The sequence below is a fragment of the Bubalus kerabau genome, chromosome 1, assembly GCF_029407905.1.
Source record: "Bubalus kerabau isolate K-KA32 ecotype Philippines breed swamp buffalo chromosome 1, PCC_UOA_SB_1v2, whole genome shotgun sequence".
Classification (NCBI taxonomy): domain Eukaryota; kingdom Metazoa; phylum Chordata; class Mammalia; order Artiodactyla; family Bovidae; genus Bubalus; species Bubalus kerabau.
Window position 1 is genome coordinate 93829833 of NC_073624.1, and position 21395 is coordinate 93851227.

General features: G+C 37.4%; 1 protein-coding gene across 5 annotated transcripts in view; it reads right to left on the reverse strand.

Moving 5' to 3' along the window:
- Nucleotides 1-305: 305 nt before the first annotated feature.
- Nucleotides 306-21395, reverse strand: part of TFCP2 (transcription factor CP2) — a 52443-nt gene continuing 31353 nt past the window's right edge. Inside the window, exons 2-15 of one of the 5 annotated variants that reach the window (XM_055583659.1) lie at nt 17822-17973; nt 17183-17259; nt 16187-16292; nt 14264-14370; nt 13052-13204; nt 12231-12341; nt 10444-10532; nt 8257-8305; nt 7800-7893; nt 6835-6925; nt 4859-4968; nt 4267-4409; nt 2581-2632; nt 306-1747 (exon numbers count right to left, since the gene is read on the reverse strand). In XM_055583659.1, the coding sequence (XP_055439634.1) occupies nt 1710-1747; nt 2581-2632; nt 4267-4409; nt 4859-4968; nt 6835-6925; nt 7800-7893; nt 8257-8305; nt 10444-10532; nt 12231-12341; nt 13052-13204; nt 14264-14370; nt 16187-16292; nt 17183-17259; nt 17822-17973 (1372 nt within the window). In that variant the 3' untranslated portion in view covers nt 306-1709. Of the gene's footprint in view, nt 1748-2580; nt 2633-4266; nt 4410-4846; nt 4969-6834; nt 6926-7799; nt 7894-8256; nt 8306-10443; nt 10533-12230; nt 12342-13051; nt 13205-14263; nt 14371-16186; nt 16293-17182; nt 17260-17821; nt 17974-21395 lie in introns of all 5 variants that reach the window. The other 4 variants (XM_055583655.1, XM_055583650.1, XM_055583663.1 and 1 more) reach the window with 4 other exon arrangements.

The following is a 21395-nucleotide window of genomic DNA, read 5'->3' on the forward strand; positions in this document are numbered from 1 at the left end:
CCTTAAAAGTCCAATCCTCCCAGCCTAACATTCAGAGGATTGGAATAAATAAATAAATAAAAATAAAAATTAGCCTGCTGGGGAGACAGCTGACTCCCTTGAGGCTGAGAACCAGTCTTAGGAACATAATACAATTAGAAATGTCCCCCCCCCCAAAGAAAAATAGAGACATCCAGTAATCAGTCACTAAAAAAGTATTTCGGCCTAATATGTCAAGCTGTCCAGGTCAATTTTAAATAAGGTCATTTGACTTTAATTTTCCAGGTTCAAAATTTTCAATTTCTTTCAAATCAAAAGAAATCAAGACCATTTGGCAGGTTGATTTTAATGAACAACAACAAAAATCTCTGTATAAAAACATTTAAACTTTATCAAATGCTTAAAAATACACACACACACACACAGATCCAAATCCAATACAGAATCTTTTGAACATTATTGTTTTTCACCTCAGCATAACATGTAGAGGGGTTTCTGGATAAAACTTTACATGTGAAAAAATGACCCACAGTCTTACACATGCACACACACAAGCGCACACAATTACAATCAGAAGAACTAAAGTATATGGGAAGAATGGGAATAGGGTGGGGATGAATTGTAAAGCTTATATAAAAGAACGCTACATGAGTAAGAGAACTTCCTATCCCAAGACAAGAGGCAGAGGGGAAAGAGAAAGCAGGGGTTAGTCTAACTCATTAATAAATAGTTTGAGGTCATTCAAGAATAGTGAATGTGGGGAATAACAGATAATCCCTGGTTTTCACTGCCTTAAATTCTGTGAATCTGACAACTAATGATGCTTTGAAAGTGTCTGTGTTTTCATTTTTTGTAGCTCTTGATTGGTTCATCATTATTTAAGTGTGGTTTGTCCCTTTGGGTGTTAATCTGTCAGTTCTTGCTCACTGTTACATGTGATTCACCAGGGGAGCCACAGTAAGAAATGATGGCATGCACAGAGGACTGTGAGGGGGCAGTCATGGACAGCAGTGAACACGAGCCAGCCCGCCTGGGTCTGCCCTTCATGTCACTATCTACCAGCTGCCTGTTACTCAGCAAGCTCCTCAGCCACTCTGTGTCTCCATTTCCTTATCTTCAATTAGGGATCATCATTACCTACTTCATACGGGGTTATTAAGAGGATTTAAACAAGATAATCCATTTAAAGAACTTATCACACTGCCTGGCACAACTAAATGTGCAATAAATGTTAGCCAAAATTACTATTTGTCATCGAATGATGGGGTAATTAAAAGAAGAATTTTGTTCTTTCTCCACATTTCTCTTCTTTGATGAAGTTTTCACAGGCAAAAAAGATTGAGGATCTAGTCTTATGGAATATAGATGTTTGCTTTTATGTTAGGAAAAAAAATTACATGGGCTGCATACCACAAAATTTAACATCTTTCCATTAAACATCACACAATTCTCATCATCATTATGCCCTACACACACACCCTAAATGATGTGGAGTTTCTATTGATATTCAACAACAATAGAATCCAGAAATGTTAACTAAGAAACAGTTGCAGAAATGCATGTCAGGCAGAAATCCATGTGTGCCCCAACATAGATGGCTGGGGTTCTGCCTCTGCCTCTGACTCCCCCACATAGTCAGACAGGTCAGGTTGCTACAGCCGTTCAAATCTCCATTTGTGATCCCCTCCAAGAGGAGAATTTCCCATAGGTGAACGAAGCAGCAGCCACATCTACTTCAGTATGATATGATAGCTATCATTGGTTTCTGCTGTAAGAAAAAGAAAAAAGAATCATCTTTAGTCACCTCCAAAACACTATGGTTTTTCCAGTGGTCATGTACGGATGTGAGAGTTGGACTGTGAAGAAGGCTGAGCGCCAAAGAATTGACGCTTTTGAACTGTGGTGTTGGAGAAGACTCTTGAGAGTCCCTTGGACTGCAAGGAGATCCAACCAGTCCATTCTGAAGGAGATCAGCCCTGGGGTTTCTTTGGAGGGAATGATGCTAAAGCTGAAACTCCAGTACTTTGGCCACCTCATGTGAAGAGTTGACTCATTGGAAAAGACTCTGATGCTGGGAGGCATTGGGGGCAGGAGGAGAAGGGGATGACAGAGGATGAGATGGCTGGATGGCATCACTGACTCGATGGATGTGAGTCTGAGTGAACTCCGGGAGTTGGTGATGGACAGGGAGGCCTGGTGTGCTGCGATTCTTGGGGTCCCAAAGAGTCAGACACGACTGAGTGACTGAACTGACTGAACTGAACTGAAGGTTCTTTAGAGAAAGAAAAAACAGGAGGACAAAGTGTAGTATACTTATTAATTATCACAGAATACATGTAATAAATATACACTAGAAAAACAATATTTTGCCTCAATTTCACCACTTGTCCATGGAAGGTAAAAGTTGATGGCAGAAAGTCACACTTTGTCTACTCTGACAATGGCAAGAAGCCAATTCATATTAAGAAATAATCTCCAATAATGTCACATTCTTTATCTCAAATATGGTGGTTAATATTTTCCCTCTCTCCCCAAAGAATTACTATTTTAAAAAAACACTCAGACTCCTTCAAAAAAGGCATTTATCTCACTTTTTATTACCTTTCATTGTGTCCAGAATAAAACAGGCTTCTTCCTGAAAGTTCTGTATCATCTGAAAAAAACAGGAAATTTTGCTGGTTATTAAAAACCTTGGTTTGCTGTATTTATTTTGCCTATGTGGATTTTTATTATACTAGATATAAATGAAAAACAATCCTGTGCTTTGTTTTCTCTCCTGTTTAGTTTTCAAAAGCTTTAAAAGCTAAACACTCTGAAACAGCTTTCTTAAAGTTCGAGAATGCATGTTCCTGGGTTAACCCCGGGACTTTCCAAGGGGCACATAGATCCAGACAGGCCCATATGGGAGGAATTAAACATCTATATCTGTTCTCTCCTAAAACCACCTGAGAACCTCTTGTTTTCCTTTCTCACTTCCCTTTTCAAACGCCTTTTCCCATTTTATAAAGTAAAGGCAAGAGTTTCACCCTCCTGAAATCTTATGGAGGTGCACTGCCCTAGGCTATAAAAGCCTTCAGCATGCAAAAGTGTAATTGCAAATGAGAACTAGAACGACTGGGTGATATAGTCCTGGAGCCATGAAGTGTTCATTTCTTTCACCAGCCTTGAAGAGTGACCTAACCACAAACTGTCAAGTGACAGATAATTCAAAATAATTTTTGATACCATCACTATGTAATTTTTGGCACATAACCCAGAAGTTAAAAAAAAAAACAACCCAGCAATGCTATTATAGCAAACTTCATCCATTCCTATCTATCAATTTATGTGAATCAGATTCCATAGTATTTCTTATCTAGGGGGAAAAAACAGGATGGAATTGATGTTGAACTCTATTTCATTCTAGCAATCAATAGGCAGTATGTATCTATGAATTAATTGTGTCTGGGAGAAAGGGTAAGGAATCAGTTAATCTCATCCATCTCATTAATATATGCACTTTCATTGTGTTTATTTATTTATTTTTGGCCAAGTTACATGACTTGTGGTCCCTGGACCAGGGATTGAACCAGGCCTTGGCAGTGAAAGCCTGGAATCCTAACCATGAGGTCACCAGGGAACTACCCAGATGTACTTTTAATAAATTTTTTCTTAATGTTTAACAATTACTTATCAAAATATATAATACATTTATGTTGTTTTAATCAATTGTACAATTATGGTGATAATTCTATCCAGAACAAATAATTTTAAATTTTTACTGAAACAAGTTTTTGTTTCAAAGAAATATAGTAGGAAAAACTAATAAAAGACATTCAAGCATAAAAGTAGACTATGGTAAGATGAAATTCTATGGGGGAAGTGAATGAAAATATCAGCTTAAGAAAACAAAGAAATGATATAAATAGTCTGTTAAAAAGTATATTCATGTATTTTTTTTAACAGATGACAGTGGTATTAAATTACTCTTACATTCAGGTTACATGAAACATAGTTAGAAAAGTGAAGCAATCATTTCATTTTTATATGTCCTATAATACGCCCCAAAGTGGGCACATTTTTTGCCACTATTTAAACTTAAAACAAAAACTTTTAAGTCAACCCAAAAATGTGCAAGGGGATACATAGTTTTTAAAAAATTATCTTAGGAGGTAAACAAACAAAAATGTTTGAAAACGTCTTGTCTTGGAAAACAGAGCATGCTGCCCCCATGGAACAGCTCCTGCTCCCATCATATGCCCAGACAGATCACTGTCATCTGGTGATTCAGCTGTGCTAGCAATCTACCTCATCGCTAATGAGCACATGGATGCCTGTTGGCCCCTGCTTGTAGATCTGGCTGATCTGGCAAGGGGAAATGCTGAAAAGCTGAGCAATTTTTTCTGTCAGTTCAACAGCTGTCAGTTCTTCTAGGTAGATGGCATGGTAAACTGCAAAAGGGAGAAAGCAAAGACAGTCAGCACAGTTTCTCTGCTCTTAAAGGCAATCTGATCACTACGAAGGCCCACTTTTTCTAAAGGATGCAGAAGCAGACTGCCTGAATAGAAATCCCAGCTCAATCACTTGCTAGCTGTGCGACCTGGGGCAAGTTACTTAACATCCCTAAGCCTCATTTTCCTCACCTAAATGTTGGGGAAGAACAATAAAATCTATTGCAATGAGGAGACACCAGTCGTAAAAATTAAAACCTGTAAAAGTGCTGAGAATAGTGCCTGGTGTACATTAGGAACTCAATAAACATTAGAGCAATTACCATTACTTTTAGCAAATACTGACTCTGCTGCCTGATAAATTCCCATCACACACGTTCATAAGTCATCTCTTCGTTTTTCTTCATATCTGTCCTGGCCTGTCCAGAACGACCTACCGAAGAAAGTACCATTTGAGTCTCCATCCTCATGCTTCTGCTGATTCTGCTGCTGTTGCTGCTGCTCCCTTAGCTGCAAGGATTCCTGACAAACATAAATGGTTAGCCTTGGGCGCACCATCCTAAGGAGGAGAAAAAAAAAAAAACTATTAGTCACATTTCTCATGGTGAGCACATTTTACGGAAGAACCTTTGTGTCTACATTAATACTATACAGCACAGGTTGAAAACTGGCAGCCCTTGGACCAGTTAGCTCATTTGCTATGAATTATTACTCCTCACTGGGGGGTATGTGTGTGTCTAACTGAATTCATTCCTACAGAAGGCATCATCAACCTCTGAATCTTTGGTTTTCCTTGAAAAATCCAAGGTCCTCATTCTACAAAACAAAACCCAATCAGCTGTCCCACAGGCATGGTGCACATGCATTCTTCAGTACACCCTAGGGTTGACTGTCACTCATTTACACGTGGCCTCTGTAGTCATTGAGTTTGTAACCTCTGATATAAAGGTTAGAAGGATTCAGTATGTGTGAGCCACTGTTTTTTAAGGTTCAAAGATATACCTTTTACTTAAGAGCACCAATGCCACAGACTGCTGCTGCTGCTGCTAAGTCGCTTCAGTCGTGTCCGACTCTGTGCGACCCCATAGACGGCAGCCCACCAGGCTCCACCGTCCCTGGGATTCTCCAGGCACAGACTAGAAAATCTCATTTCCCTCATGACTGTCTCCTAGTCAGCTTTAGCCTTTCTGTTCTTTCTTCATAGACAACCATACTGAATCACCTCTTGCTCTGATCACCTTATTCCTTCCTATTTCTAAATGCTCTGAAGATAATACATTTAAAAATGAATGATCCATTCTTTTTTGCCTAGTAATCAAACCTTGAATTTCACCTCTTTGCTTAAAAGTTTCCAACTTGATTTAATATCTTTAATAATAAACAAAAATACTTCATAATCTTATTTCATTATTTAGTCACTGATTTGGTTCTATGGCACTGACCTGTATTTTTTTCCCACCAATATTACTACTGCTGCTGCTAAGTAACTTCAGTCATGTCTGACTCTGTGCGACCCCATAGATGGCAGCCCACCAGGCTGCCCTGTCCCTGGGATTCTCCAGGCAAGAACACTGGAGTGGGTTGCCATTTCCTTCTCCAATGCATGAAAGTGAAAAGTGATAGTGAAGTCGCTCAGTCGTGTCTGACCCTTCGCGACCCCATGGACTGCAGCCTACCAGGCTCCTCCATCCATGGGATTTCCCAGGCAAGAGTACTGGAGTGGGGTGCCAATATTACTACTACCTACTTTAAATTGTAAATCCCAAACAGAGACTTGAAATTAAGCAGACATTAATTACTCTGCTTAATTACTCTCAGGCATTACTCTTACTCTGTATTAAGCAGACATTCCATGAATTCCTGCCAAAACCTAAGAATGATCTCTTCTCTAGTAAAACTGAGTTCAGGACCTTTGTACCTGCTGTTTCTTCTGCATAGAACCCTCTTCCCTTATGACTCCAAAGCTTCCATCCTTCTCATAACTCAGTTTAAATATCCCCTCTGAAGAAAGGTCTTCCCTGACTATATTCTGAGTACTCTACAAGCTACAACTTTGTTTTTATTTGTTTATTTTTCTTTAAAACACTTATTACTATTCAAAATACTTATTGTATATCCTCTTTATCTCTCTCTCTCCAGAAAGCTCATCGATGTATCACCAAAGCCTAATGGCTCATAATAGGGACAATGAATATTTAATTAAATGAAAAAAACTACCTGGAAATGAAAAATGAAATATCGTGAGGAATTTCTTGGATCAAGTACAGGAAAAGATAATTTCCATCTTTATTTGGCACACAGCTGGCATTCAAATAGAATGTTTTGATAAGATGTATTTAGCTGCACAAAGAGTACTGTGAAGAGTCCCTGAATCCAAATCCATTTGGAATCCAACCCCACTGATATTTTAACACTAATTACATACCGGCCTTTTAATGCATTAAAAAGTCTGATTCCATCTGCAGGGCCACAGATTTGAATCACATCATCTCTAGTTAGTTTCAATAAATCTGCTCCTGGAATAAATATAAGCAAATGGGTGATAAAGGCAAAGATTCTCTTCGTTAATGACTTTTAAAATGGACTCTTACAAGGACACCTCATTACCAGTAAGCTATAGTCATAATCTCTTGCATGGTATATAAAGCCTTCCATGACCTGGCCTCTGCATCCTCTCCCTTCTCAATTCCGACCCAATTAACTTACTCATTCAACCCTATGCTTTCATCATACTGACCATGCCTAATAAGTAAGTTGTTCCTCCTGCCTAAAATATTCTTCTGCTGTCTGACTAACAGACTCCTTCTCAGCCCTCAAAATTTACCTCACGCATCACACATGTTCCCTAACTCCAGACGCTTCTCCAAATGCTTCACTTTGTCTACATTTATCTAATGCATCACAACTATTTGTTTTCCTTATTTCAAGGTTTTATTTTGATTTGGATTTTCTTTGATACTAGATGGTGACTGAACAGGAACTATGCCTTATCTATTTATATATTCCTACCATACGTGGTACTATGGAGATGATGCTAAATAAAAGTGAAATGTGCAAAGAAAATATAGTAATATCAGGGGGGAAATTTCAGACTACCTGCAATGCTCCTTGATAAAATACTGTATGGATAATATATTTTAAAGGTATTGTATAGAATAAATATTTTTAAATGAGTTTAAGAGGTATTTTCTTTTTGAGTATTTCACAGCACAGTTGCAGCTGGTGAGAAAATCTGAAGAGTTCAATGGAATTCATTTAATCAGAAAAATGCATTAAGAGCTGCCCCTTCCTCCCCCAATACACACACACGAAATAACACAGGAATATCAGGAGTTCCTAGAGTATAAAAGAAATCCCATGCTGGCAAAACAAAGGACAAGCAAATTTAACCTGAGAAGTTTGTAAAAAGCCTCGTGAACGTGGAGAAACGGTTTCGATGCAACCACTGCTGAGCCTCCTGAGGTGTGGTTGTTGGCAAGAGGTTCTGAAAAAGGTAAAGTATTTTTTTTGGTAACTAAACAGACTCACCTTTAAAAAGGTAAACATTACAACAGCCAAATACACCCACATTCAGACGGAGTTTGCTCAGAAGCTGTTTATACGTCAGGTCTTCTTTCTCTAACCATGCAATATATCCATGAAATTCCATCTTTATCCTCCCCACTAGACCGAAAGTTCCTTAAATACAGCACAGTATCTGGTTCTTAGTCAAAATTTAATGTTTGCTTAGTTTTCTTAGTGAAAGAATGAATAATACTCTCTAAAAGTTGAGAATTTCTACTGAATCACACAGTCACCAAAGTATTATTAGACATGGCCAGTAACTGACATTTAACTTTGGACTTACATCTGTGACTGGAGGGGGTGGCTCTGGCTGGTGGTTTGGTGAACCATTTCTAAAGAAACATTTAAAATGAAAGGATGAGTCCATGAAACGTAGTAGGGTTTGTTGCCTCACTCTGCATCATTGTAAGTCTTAAAGCTAGAGATTTACAGGAATTTGTACTATCTCATAAAACATTCTTAGCTCTTGGATCCAACATTTCTATTATCTATTATTTTAGCATAAAGACTTTGGGGTGGGGAGCAGTAGAAACTATGTCATTTTTTATTATTGAAGAAATTGAAAAAAAAATCCAGTAAGTTGGGACTGATTAAATTATGACATAAACAATACTAACATAAGCTTATTAGACTATAAACTAAAAATATCAAAATATAAAAGTAATCAATATATTACTACTATGTGAAACATATAAATATACACAAATAGATACAAGAAAAATTAGAATAAAAAGTATACAATAAAATGTGATCACATACTTTTATACTTAATAATAAGTATATTTTAAAGTACATATATATTTTAAGTAAGTTTATTAAGTAATAAACACTTAATAATTATTTTTTTAAAAGCTTCAAAAATTAGTGCTAATTTGTTATCCAAGGGCTATCTCCACACCCTTGAGTTTTCCCTATGCTTCTTTTTCTCAGTAGTTTGTCCCTCTTCCCTAATGCTTACTTCTTTTATGGGAGAAAAATTAGAGCCTAATATTGAACTATATGACAAAGAGAAAATTTTAGAACTCTTAAGTTTTGCATAATATTTTAAATTCTCTATAAGTATAATCCATAGGGTGGTAACAGATTTTTCTTTCAAAAAATAACTTTCTCTATTTTAAAATTTTGGCCTTTGCTGCAAAATTCAAATTTAGTAATCAACTTATCTTAGGGCCTTAGTTATCTATCTACTCCTTCTGCAACTGCTGTCTAGTTTTATTCTTAATTGTTAGTTGCATTTTGAATGTTTTAGCTAACTCTCCCCCCTTTTTTTGGCTGTGCTGCACAGCCTGGGGATCCTAGTTCCCTGCCAGGGACTGAACCCGTGCCCCCTGCAGTGCAAGTGTGGCGTCCCGACCACTGGACCACCAGGGAATTCTCTAAGCTACCTTAATTAAATACTTTCAGAAGCAGCATGAACATAGAGCCTAAATAAACTCAAAAGCAAACATTACAATCAAGCTAGTCACACATTTCACAACCTATTTCAAATTTCAATATGGCCTATGTAGAAAATGTGTTGAATGCTGGGACTATAAGACAACTTTTTTTTAATTGGAGTAGGCATCTATGCCAACTTTCAATTATCTGTGATAATAAAGACAATAAGGCAAGACTAAATAAATCCCATAGATAATTCCAAAACTTCATTTGAGCTCTCACCTTTACCTTCTTCCCCCAATTATCAAAGATTTATAATAAATTAGGTGTTGAGAAGGCAATGGCAACCCACTGCAGTACTTTTGCCTGGAAAATCCCATGGACGGAGGAGTCTGGTGGGCTGCAGTCCATGGGGTCGCTAGGAGTCAAACACGACTGAGCGACTTCACTTTCACTTTTCACTTTCACGCATTGGAGAAGGAAACGGCAACCCACTCCAGTGTTCTTGCCTGGAGAATCCCAGGGATGGGGAAGCCTGGTGGGCTGCCGTCTATGGGGTCGCACAGAGTTGGACATGACTGAAGCGATTTAGCAACAGCAGCAGGACCATTTTTTAAATAAGTAACAAAACAGATTTTAGTGTCTGTACAACTGTGTTTCAGTTCCCAATGACCATGCTATAATCAGGAAGTGAAATAACCTCAAGATAAACAGTAAGAGGAAGAAGGGAAAAGTCCAGAAAATCAGTCCGCAAATCACTAAACACTGACCATAATGCTATTTTCTAAGAGTAGAGAGAAGGGAATTCCCTGGAGGTCCAGAGGCCTGGGTTCAACCTCTGGTTGAGGAACTTAAATCCTGTAAGTCTTGTGGCATGACCAATAAATAAATAAAATAATGGTGTTGCGGGGGGGAAGGCTACATAAAACTTAGTCTCTTTTGAAGATAATCCAAACCTCAGTTAATATATAAGTCCATCAAAGACTGACCGAATAGACGTTCTTACTGATTTGCAAAGATTTTGCTTATGGAGACATAATGAAATAATATATTTTTAGGACAAACACAAGCTAATTGCACTTTCTAGACTTACCCTTCACCAAGAGAAAAACTGCTATGGGAACTGTTGAAGCCAGGTGATGGGGAATTATTGACATATGTGATCTCAGGCCACGGAGAACACTAAAAACAAAGGCAATTTAGATGCAGAAAGTACATGACTCTAGAGTTCCACCAAAACACTGTTACTTAAAAAGCCCATCTTTTTTTTTTTTTTGGATTCCCAGGTGGTACAGTGGTAAAGAATCCACCTATCAATGCAGGAGACGCAAGAGAGCGCAGGTTCAATTCCTGGGTTGGGAAGATACTCTGGAGGAGGAAACGGCAACCCACTCCAGTATTCTTTTTTTTTTTTTAATTCAACTACACGTTTTTTAAAATTTATTTATTTTAATTGGAGGCTAATTACTTTACAATATTGTATTGGTTTTTCCATACACTCCAGTATTCTTGCCTGGAAAATTCCATGGACAGATGAGCCTGGCGGGCTATAGTCTATGGGGTTGAAAAGAGTTGGATGAGACTAAGCACGGTCACACACATACACACACACACAGAGTTGATTTACAATGTGATATTAGTTTCAGGTATACAGCAAAGTGAATCAGTTATACATATACCATATATCTACTCTTTTTTTAGATTCTTTTCCCATATAGGCCATTAAAGAGTACTGAGTAAGTTCTCTGTGCTATACAGTAGGTCCTTATCAGTTATCTATTTTATATATAGTAGTATGTATATGTCTGGAGAAGGGCATGGCAACCCACTCTGGTGTTCTTTCCTGGAGAATCCCCATGGACAGAGGAGACTGGTGGGCTACAGTCCATGGGTCACAAAGAGTCAGACATGGCTGAGCGACTAAGTATAGCACAGCACAGTGTGTATATGTCAATCCCAGTCTCCCAATTTATCCTTCCCTTCCTGATCCTGATCCCCTGGTAACATAAGTTTGTTTTCTACATCTGTAACTATTTCTGTTTTGTAGATAAGTTCATTTGTCGAATAGCACACCTTTTGTTATTTTTGGCCATACCGTGCGGCATGTAGGATCTTAGTTCTCTAATCAGGTATTGAACCTGTCCCCCTGAATCGGGAGCATGGAGTCTTAACCGCTGAACTGGCAGAGAAGTCCCTCAAAAAGCACATCTTGATTAGTAAATCTTAATTCCTCATAAGTCCTCACAACTAAGAGGACAAATAAGTTTTGATCAGACTAGAGGTGATGTTTCTTCTATTTTTTTTTTTAATTGAAATATAACTGACATATCTATAATATTAGTTTTAGGTATACAACATAATGATAATATGTATACAGTTGACCCTTGAGCAATATAGGTGTTAGGGGCACCATCTCCTTTTCGACAGTCAAAAACCTGGGTGTAACTTGATAGTCCTCTGTATCTGCACCCCTGTATTCAACTGCAAACCATGCAGTACGATAGTCCACAGCTATGTGCTGTCATGTTTGACTCTTCACAACCCGATGGACTGTAGCCCGCCAGGCTCCTCTGTCCATGGAATTTTCTAGGCAAGAATACTGGAGTGGGTAGTCATTTCCTCCTCCAGGGGAATCTTCCCGACCCAGGGATCGAACCCAAGTCTCTTGCGTCAGCAGGCAGATTCTTTACTACTGTGTCACCAGGGAACCCTTAGTATTAATACATATTTAGCAGGGGAAAAAAAATCTATGTATAAATAGACCCATGCAGTTCAAACCTGTGTTATTCAAGGGTTAATAGTATATTACAAAATAATTGGCTATTTCTTTTAAGAGTAAAAAGTACTGATTGAAACTGTCACTCAAAGAAATCCTTTTACCTCTGTGAGTATAGTCGTCTCATAGGAAGGTTGGTATTTCTCCTTCTCATGAGGTGTTCGTTTCTCCATTTTCTCCCTATCTGTTTTTTGTTTTCGGTCTGCACCTTTGGGCTGAAAGGAGAAAGGCTCCATTTTAAATTCAAGTACTCACCCTTCGATTCAACATTACTTCTACAAACTTAGAATAATCACTTGTGAGACAAAAAGGTATACACAATGAGGTAAAGACAAGATCCATCATTAAATCTAAGTCTGAAAATGTGATATTTAAATGTGTAATGGAATTGAAGGCAAGTACGAGATCTATAGCTTCAGACATGGAAAAATCTCTAAAGCACATAGTTACGAAAACAGCAAGCTTCAAAACAATTCATACAATACAATTCTGTTTATGTTTCAAAGAAAGGAAAATACGTGTGTATCTATGTATATGTGTACATAAGAGCACAGAAGTGAATTAGAATACATATGAAATTATTGACACTGGTTACCTCTGGGGAGAGGTTGGGGGATCAGGGTAAGAGTGGTACAGGGGGACTTCATGTCATGCTCCAAATACTTTCATGTTAATGAATCTTGCAATGAGAAGGTATTTATCCATATGATATCCCTACGATCCCTTTTCCAAGTTCCCCTTCTCCCACCATCCCTATTTAAACTTCTTTACTGGGCAGCTCAGTACTTATTTCAGTAACTCTAATTTAGGCTGGGCTTTCATAGTTTTTGAAAAGAGACAAGCTGACTTTCTCACTTGGTGACTAATGTTGCAAATGAAAGACAAGGAAAAAAAGTCCAAGGACCAGCGCAAAGCCCAGGAATACCTTGAAGACTTTGATCTGGCAGCTGGCTGAGTGTAAGTGCTCAGTATACTCCCCGTTCTCATTCTCCTTGAAGGTATCAATTTGTACTCGAAATGGCACTCCCTTCTCACCACCATGTTTCCTCATGGTGAACTCTGTGCTAATACAATGCACCTGAAAAGAATATACCATCCAGCCAGGTTTCAGTACTATTAGGAGCCAAACCAGTCAGCAACATTTTAGGGCAACAGCAAAACCTTTAAACACCTACAAAAAAACCTTACACTCTCTTTCTGATCATGAAGAATTTATACTGTCATGAGGAAATGAGGAAAACTTCAATGATTTACAAATGCAAACAAAGTAATTGTACAGGTCTAATGTTAACAAAAAGCTGCTCTGAGGAATTCATTAATTATTTCAGAAAAGACAGAGTTAACATAGAAGAGAAATGGTTTCTGTTAATGAAACTTTCCTGAAATTTATGGTAGATTTTAGAAAACAGAGGCACCATCCATGCTGGGAGAATAGTAAATATGAAAGCTCATGAGCAATGGGAAGAAAACTGTTTGCTAGGCTACTGCATAAAGTCCAAGATCTTGACACATCTTCATAGTGGAGCCCTGGTTGACCAAATACTAGCCTGGGTAAGTTATTAACTTATCTAAGACTAAAGGAATATTCTTACTCCACAGGATTCTTGTTGAAAGTCTTAAAATCATGGGTAAAAAGCGTTAACACAGTGACTCTCTGATGAGAATCACTCAATAAACTACTGGCTATCATTATTACAAATATGAGTTTTCAGGCAGTCTACCCAAAGGACATAATCAGATATGCAAATCAGATTCTAATTATGAAGATGTTCAAAATAACTTCTTTGGTAGTACTGAAAAATGAGGATAATCTCAATGCTAGACAACTGTTAGGTAAGTTTATCTCAAGAATAAAATATTATGCATGCATTAGCAAGTATTTTTGAGAGAAACAAATAAATAAATTGGAGAAATTAGAAGAGCAACTCAGAAACTCCTCTTTGCTTTCACATGTTGAGAAGTCTGCATTTTTTCAGGGGTTTACAGGTTGCAACCCTGGAAAGATTTCAAATTCAATACGTTTTTATCCTTTAAGGACCAAACTGGTGGTAAGGTATCCTTTTCAAAACTGGAGCCCTGTCCACAGTGTCCTACCTGAATCCTTTGCAAAACTGGAGCCCTGTCCACAGCGTCTTACCTGAATAAACACAGACGTCCTTTTCGCAGGGTCCCACAGGAACTCCACTGTGTTTAGTTGGTTTGGGTTAGCCCTAGGATCGATTATACCCACAGACATTGGGATATCTGAGAAATAAATGGTGATCAATGAACAATTCTGGGTGCTGCTGGGTTTAAATAAGAAAGCACCGATTCTTCTATCATTGGTCCTGAATTACCAAGATTTTTGTGTATCATACCGTAAACTTTTTTTTTTGCCAAAAAAGAGTTCAATTAGAGCTAAAATTGACCTAAATACTTTCCTTCTGAGCATCTTTTTTCCACTTTAAAAAGTTTTTAAAATAAGACAATTTACAAGTAGTTTCCTTTTAATTTGCCAGAATTCTACTTAAAGACAAATTTAGTTTACACACTGAGTCTAGTGTCATGAAAAATTTAATTTACAATCTGCTTCACTTACAGTTTTAAGGGCAGTGTTACTGCTAGAGAAAAACTAAGAGGATTGTTATAGAAGGATAAAGCAGAGTGTCCGAATAAAGACAGAAATCACTGCATCACAAAGATAAGTGGGTAAATTTAACATAACAGTTGACTCATGAAGTCATCAAAGAATCCTATAATAGGATGACACAACTTATATTCAAGAGGGGAGGAAAATGAACGGCCTTTAGAACTTTCTGTTCCATATGGCATGTATTTAAATATTATTCCCTGACTGCTATTAATAATTCAAATTGAGGGATAAGGCCAGCTAATATTTGTTATTATAACTGTGCTATAACTTCTCTACTGTTTTAATATCAATGATTCAAACAAGAAAGCATTACACGGGTCCCACTCCACACTATTAGCTGTGTTGGATTTATCCTAAAGTCAGTTTATCAAATGGATATCAAGATACCTGTAGGAGAACCAGTGTTTTCTCAGATAAAATTAGTAATACTTATGTCTGTTTAGCAACTATGTTTACCAATAGGAGATAATAACCAATAAGAGATCAAGGACAGATGCCAGAACTAAAAGTATATTCACGAAGAGAGGCTAACACTGTAGAGCTTGGATATGTGTGTGTGTGTGTGTGTGTGTGTATCACATCTTCTTTATCCATTTAACTGTTGATGGACACTCAGGTTGTGCACACATCTTGGCAACTGTAAACAATGCTTCTATGAACGCTGTGGTGCATGTATCTTTTTGAATTGGTGTTTTTGGTTCTTTTGGCTATATACCCAGGAGTGGAAATATTAGGTCATATGATAGTTCTATTTTTAGCTTTCAGAGAAACCTCCATACTGTTTTCCACAGTGGCTATACCAACTTAATTTCTACAACAGTGAATAAGTGTTCCCAAAGAGAAGGAAACTGTAACACTTGCTACTGTATGTATGAATCTTGAGGGTTATGCTGACTGAAATAACCCAGGCACAAAAAGACAAATAATGATTTCATTTATATGAGGCACCTACAGCAGTTAAATTCATACAGATAAAAAGTAGAATGGTGGTTGCCAGGGGCTGGGGAGAGGAAGGAATGGGAAATGGTTGTTTCATGGGTACAGAGTTTCAGTTTTGCGAGATGAAAAAAATTGTAGAGATGGATGGTAGTGATGGCTTGTGCAACAATGGGCATGTACTTAATGCAACTGAACTGTATACTTAAAAATGGTTAAAACGGTAAATTTTATGTTATGTATATTTTACCACAACTAAATTAAAAAACAAAAACAAAAAGCACTCTTTAGTAATGGATGCAGTTGTTACAGAACTAAGTGTCTACACTTTCAACTTGAATTTTGAAATCATTACACCAGTAATATTTTATGCTTAGTTCACGTTAATTGAGCCCCTGGAGCATTGTAAGTCAAGGCAAATGTCAAGTAAAGAAAACCAATTCACAGACCATAGTTAAAGGCATTTCTAAGCAATGGATTCTCTTAACTTACCTATGTCAAGAATTCTATCTCCAGGTCGGTTCCACCTCCAGCCCTCTAGCTGCTGATGTTCGGTGTACTGTAGCCGTCTGTCGTGGAACACAACCCGGAATATACTCTAAAAGGAAGCAACAAAATCAAATGATAACAGGATCCCTTAAAAATCAGTGCTGACAAAGAAAACTAGCAGGAGTCACCCCCAGCTGGCTTCCAGACACAACCTAAAATTATTTTTCTTGAGACCTGTTTTACTTTAAAACCCGTACCATTCTATATTTCCAGGCAAACTTTATAACTGCTCAAATATAATCCTCCTAGTTAACTAGTACCATAATTAAAACTTGGCTTAAACATCAGCCCTGATTGCTAACTAGGCATAAACAACTCCCACTGGAAGCATTAATACATGTGTCCACTGTTACCATGCAATGTCTGGCTCAGTTCTTTAGATGTATATGAAATCCTTACCAAGTCCTTGCTTGCTAACTCACCATAAAACCTGTAAACATTGAGGGTAGGCAGGGGCTGCTTCCATCAGCTTTCCTTTTGTTACTCTTAACTCTGTGGACATGCCTGTTGACATCTCTCTTATATCATCTTCTACAGCAGCTGACCAAACTCCTCCATCTCAATTATATTGTGTTCCTTACTATCAGTCCAGACTAAGAAAACTGCTATTCATCAACAGTAGCTCCTGGTTTCCTTGCTACTAGACCAAGTATCCAAAGACACACTGGAACTTCTCTAAAGATCTCAAGGAGGCTACTTTATTCCACCCAAAAAGAACATCACTGAGTCATGAGACTCTCCAGGCCTGGTACGCTAAGTTTTCTCTTTCGGCAGCTCTGAAAAATCCAGGTGAATAGGTGGGTTCATTCTGGCCCCTAAGAAATAACACAGCAGTTTACCACTCTGCCAACAAACTATAGTAGATGAGAGATTACCACCAAGCCCCTTAGGAAAGGAAAAATATTAATCCAAAAAGGGTCAGTACTTGTTTTCTTTTACCTTCACCAACTTGCCATTAATTTCTGGAAGTTCTCCAAGTTTCCTATTGTCTAGCATTCGGATTTCATAAGACTGTCCTAGAAGGAAAAAGTAACTATATATTATATTTATCATAGGTTAACTTCCCAAGATTCAAAAAGAATAAAATTCAGTTGTCTGAATACACAAGAGTGTAACATTATTAGTAACAACTATAATCCTTTACTATATGCTAAGCACAATGCTAAATGTTTTTCATAAATTATATCATTTAATTGATACAACTCTCTAAGGTATTATCAATTTCAGTTTCACATATAAGGAAACTGAAATGTAGAGTCTAATCAACTTGTCCAAGGTCACACAACTGGTAAATAAAAGAGCTGGATACAGTAATACTTCTCAGACAGTAACAAACAGGGATGTTCAGGGAACAGGGATTGAAAGGGGAGATTAGAACTAAAAATGGGCAGGTAGAAGAAAGAAACCAGTAATATTTATCAAATACAACACTGAAACTCAAATTTCTAAAGTAAGTTTTTGACTTAAATAGGTCACACTAGAAAGGTATAGTTTTTTTAAACACATAAGTGTACCTAATTAAATATCACAAATCCAGTAGGTCTATAAATAATACTAATGAGTAAGACCACATCTAACCTTGATTGAGATATGTCAGAGTTTCATCATGGAGTTTCACCGCTGGAGAAGTGGCAGCACAAAGCACATATTGAAAAGGGAGGATTTTATTCTCATTATCTGGAGGCAAACTTGATTCTTCTTGCTTGAAAATGGGCAGTGCAAGGACATCACTAAAATAAAGCAAATGCCTTACTTTAACATCTGACAATGGTGTAAGAGCAGATTTATACTGAAACCTTTAACTGCAGTTTGCTTTCAAAAACCATAAACATTACTCACCATGAAGTTTCTTTCTAACCATCCAGCTCAGGTGACCTGCTGGGATATCCCTCTGACCCCAACAATGTGGGCAGTGACAGACATTCATTGCTAAAAATCACTTAAGTGTCCAAAGAGCGTTTCTAAGAATCACAGACAGGGGTTCCTAAAACGGCTCTGAAAACTGTATGCAGGGTTCCAAAATGTCAATTTAGGACTCTCAGTGATGTATTTGTTCTCAGAAAGGCAAACTAAAGTATTTTTATAAGTACATCAGCTCATCTACTATAAGGATTTAAACAAGAATCAAAATTCCAAGAAACCAAATGAAAAGCACAAATCAATGACCAGTACATATTTCAAGGTAAGCTCACACTCCATGGAATACAACTAACATGGAGATATCCCTACCAGCAAACTCCTCCAAGAAAAAGCTTGTTATATGCAAACACACATATCTGACTAATTCTAGTATGTTACTCCTTTACTTTGTCAACAAAGGTCCGACTAGTCAAGGCTATGGTTTTTCCTGTGGTCATGTATGGATGTGAGAGTTGGACTGTGAAGAAAGCTGAGCGCTGAAGAATTGATGCTTTTGAACTGTGGTGTTGGAGAAGACTCTTGAGAGTCCCTTGGACTGCAAGGAGATCCAACCAGTCCATCCTAAAGGAGATCAGTTCTGGGTGTTCATTGGAAGGAATGATGCTGAAGCTGAAACTCCAATACTTTGGCCACCTCATGTGAAGAGCTGACTCATCGGAAAAGACCCTGATACTGGGAGGGATTGGGGGCAGGAGGAGAAGGGGATGACAGAGGATGAGATGGCTGGATGGCATCACCAACTCGATGGACAGGAGTTTGGGTATACTCTGGGAGTTGGTGATGGACAAGGAGGCCTGGCGTGCTGCGATTCATGGGGTGGCAAAGAGTCGGACGCGACTGAACTGAACTGAACTCCTTCTGATGTCCTAAACAGTATGGGACCAAGTTAGAAGTCCTGGGTTTCAGTCTCTAAAACCCTTGGGCAAATCTTAGGCAAGTTCTTTTGAGTGTTCATCACTTCATCTATAAAATGGGAACCACATCTGCTGTCAAAGATAAATATATGAGAAAGTCTTTCAGAAATAATAAGGGGCTAAAATGGGTGTAAAAGATTACCAATAATTTTCCCTCAGAACCTCTAGCCATGGTTAGTGAGAAAGAATATCCTGGGCCCTGGAGACCAACTATTGTGATCAGCATTCAGTACAGATCAAACTTTAAAAGGATTTTAAGAGCTGAATCAAATTAAAAAGCATTTTCTATTATCTCAAGACATGCCGCAAAGTTATCAAAATAAAATGTATTTTAATTTAAAGACTATGTACATATACTCACTAGGACAGCTAAAATGAAGAGGAAGGAGAACCCAAGTGTTGGCAAGGATGTGGAGCAACTAGAACTCTCATCCTTTGCCAGTAGGAATGTAAAATGATGCAACCACTTTAGAAAAATGGTAGGCAGTCTCTTACAAGAGTAAACATGCATTGGCCCCTTGATCTAGCAATTCTACTCATAGGTATTTATCCAAGAGAAATGAAAGTATAAGAACAGCCAAAGACTTACACATAGATATCCATAGCATACAAGCAAAAACTGGAAAGAATCCAAATATTCATAACTAAGAAAATGGATATATTAATACAAACTGCAGTATACTCATACAATACTACTACTCAGCAAAACAAGGAATTCAACAAAATGGTTCAATCTCACAAATGTGATATTGAACAAAAGAAATCAGAAAAAAGAATGTATCAATATAATGCATGATATATGATGCTCTAAAACAAGCAAAATTTAAAAGTACAGTGACTTTCTACCACGGTAGGGATCAACTATGAAGGTATATCAGGGAACTTTCTAGAATATAAAAGTGTTCTATATTATGTTAGGTATATGGATTACATAGTTGTAAAGTACAGATGAAATTCATTTTAACATATATAAATTTTACTAAAAAAAAAAAAAAAAATTAGTTAAGTGGAGGATGAGAAATGGTAGGGGCTTCCCAGGTGGTGCTGGTAGTAAAGAATCTATAAAAGAGTCGTAATATGAAATATTTAAAGCTGGGGGGTGCGTACAAGAGGATATGTACAAAATCATTATTTTCTTAATGTATGTTTGAAATTTTCTATAATAAAGTTTTCTTAATAGAAAAAATATGTATAGGCCACAGTGTACTTGCACATATAAAAGACAGGTAAAAAGACACATGACGTAAACCCTTGAAACTAAAAGGTTAGAGGTCAGGGATGGAGTGACTTATCAACATTCTCCACATTCAAAATGAAATACACTCAAACTTTTACCTATAATTTAATATTATGCTTATATTATAAAAAAGAGATCAATATCAACTTCACTAACCACAGACGGAAAGGCAATTCCTTATGTGTACCTATATCCCTCAACAGCCTACATTATTCCCAAACATTAGATTATAAAATTATTATATTCAGGCAAAAACAATCATTTATAGAAAAATGACTATAATCATGCAAATCACATAAACATCATAAGTCTTATTGGAATATAAAACAAGCAAGATCCAAGAATACACATAGTATAATAGAAATTTGATGGTATAAATGCTAAAGAAAAAAAAGGAGGGTTAGAAAAGAAGGAAATTTCTCTTTCAACTGACATCTAATGTTTAGCAAGGCTATATGCATTATGAGTTGAATCCAGGAAGCCGAGATGCAAACCAGTATTCATGAAACACAGGTTTCTTACAGCTAAAAAGAATTTCAAAGGCAAGAAAAACAAAGTGTGCTTTCCTTTTCCTCTGGTCTGGAGGTGTGGGTGCCTTGTTTACACCATGGTGTTAAAGGTGGAGAAGGCAGGGAATCGTTTCTGTCCATATTAATTTGTCAGGTGAGATGTACTATGGTACCCTTGAGATGATCATTTAAAACGTAGAAGCACTGGGGTTTCTAGAAAAGTACTCTGTCCCAGTTCTTCTTCTCGGGAAAATGAGGAAGCTCCCACAGCAAACAGCATGGAAAATAAAGCAAAATTAAGAAACATGATGTCAGTCTTCAGAAAACTTAGCTGCCTTATCATCCCCAAATGCATCATACCTGATGATTTCTTGAAAGATGACTGATGATTACCAAGAATCAAGGCCAATCAGATTTTGCAACATAGCAACAGCTGAAACACTATGAACATAGGGTGATTGTGTTGTTTTGTTCCTCTCAAGTTATCAGTGCCTAGTAAGGTTAATATATAACAACAGTTTCTAGTCTTCTCAGTATAATGTGGCATTACACATTATACATTACACATTAGC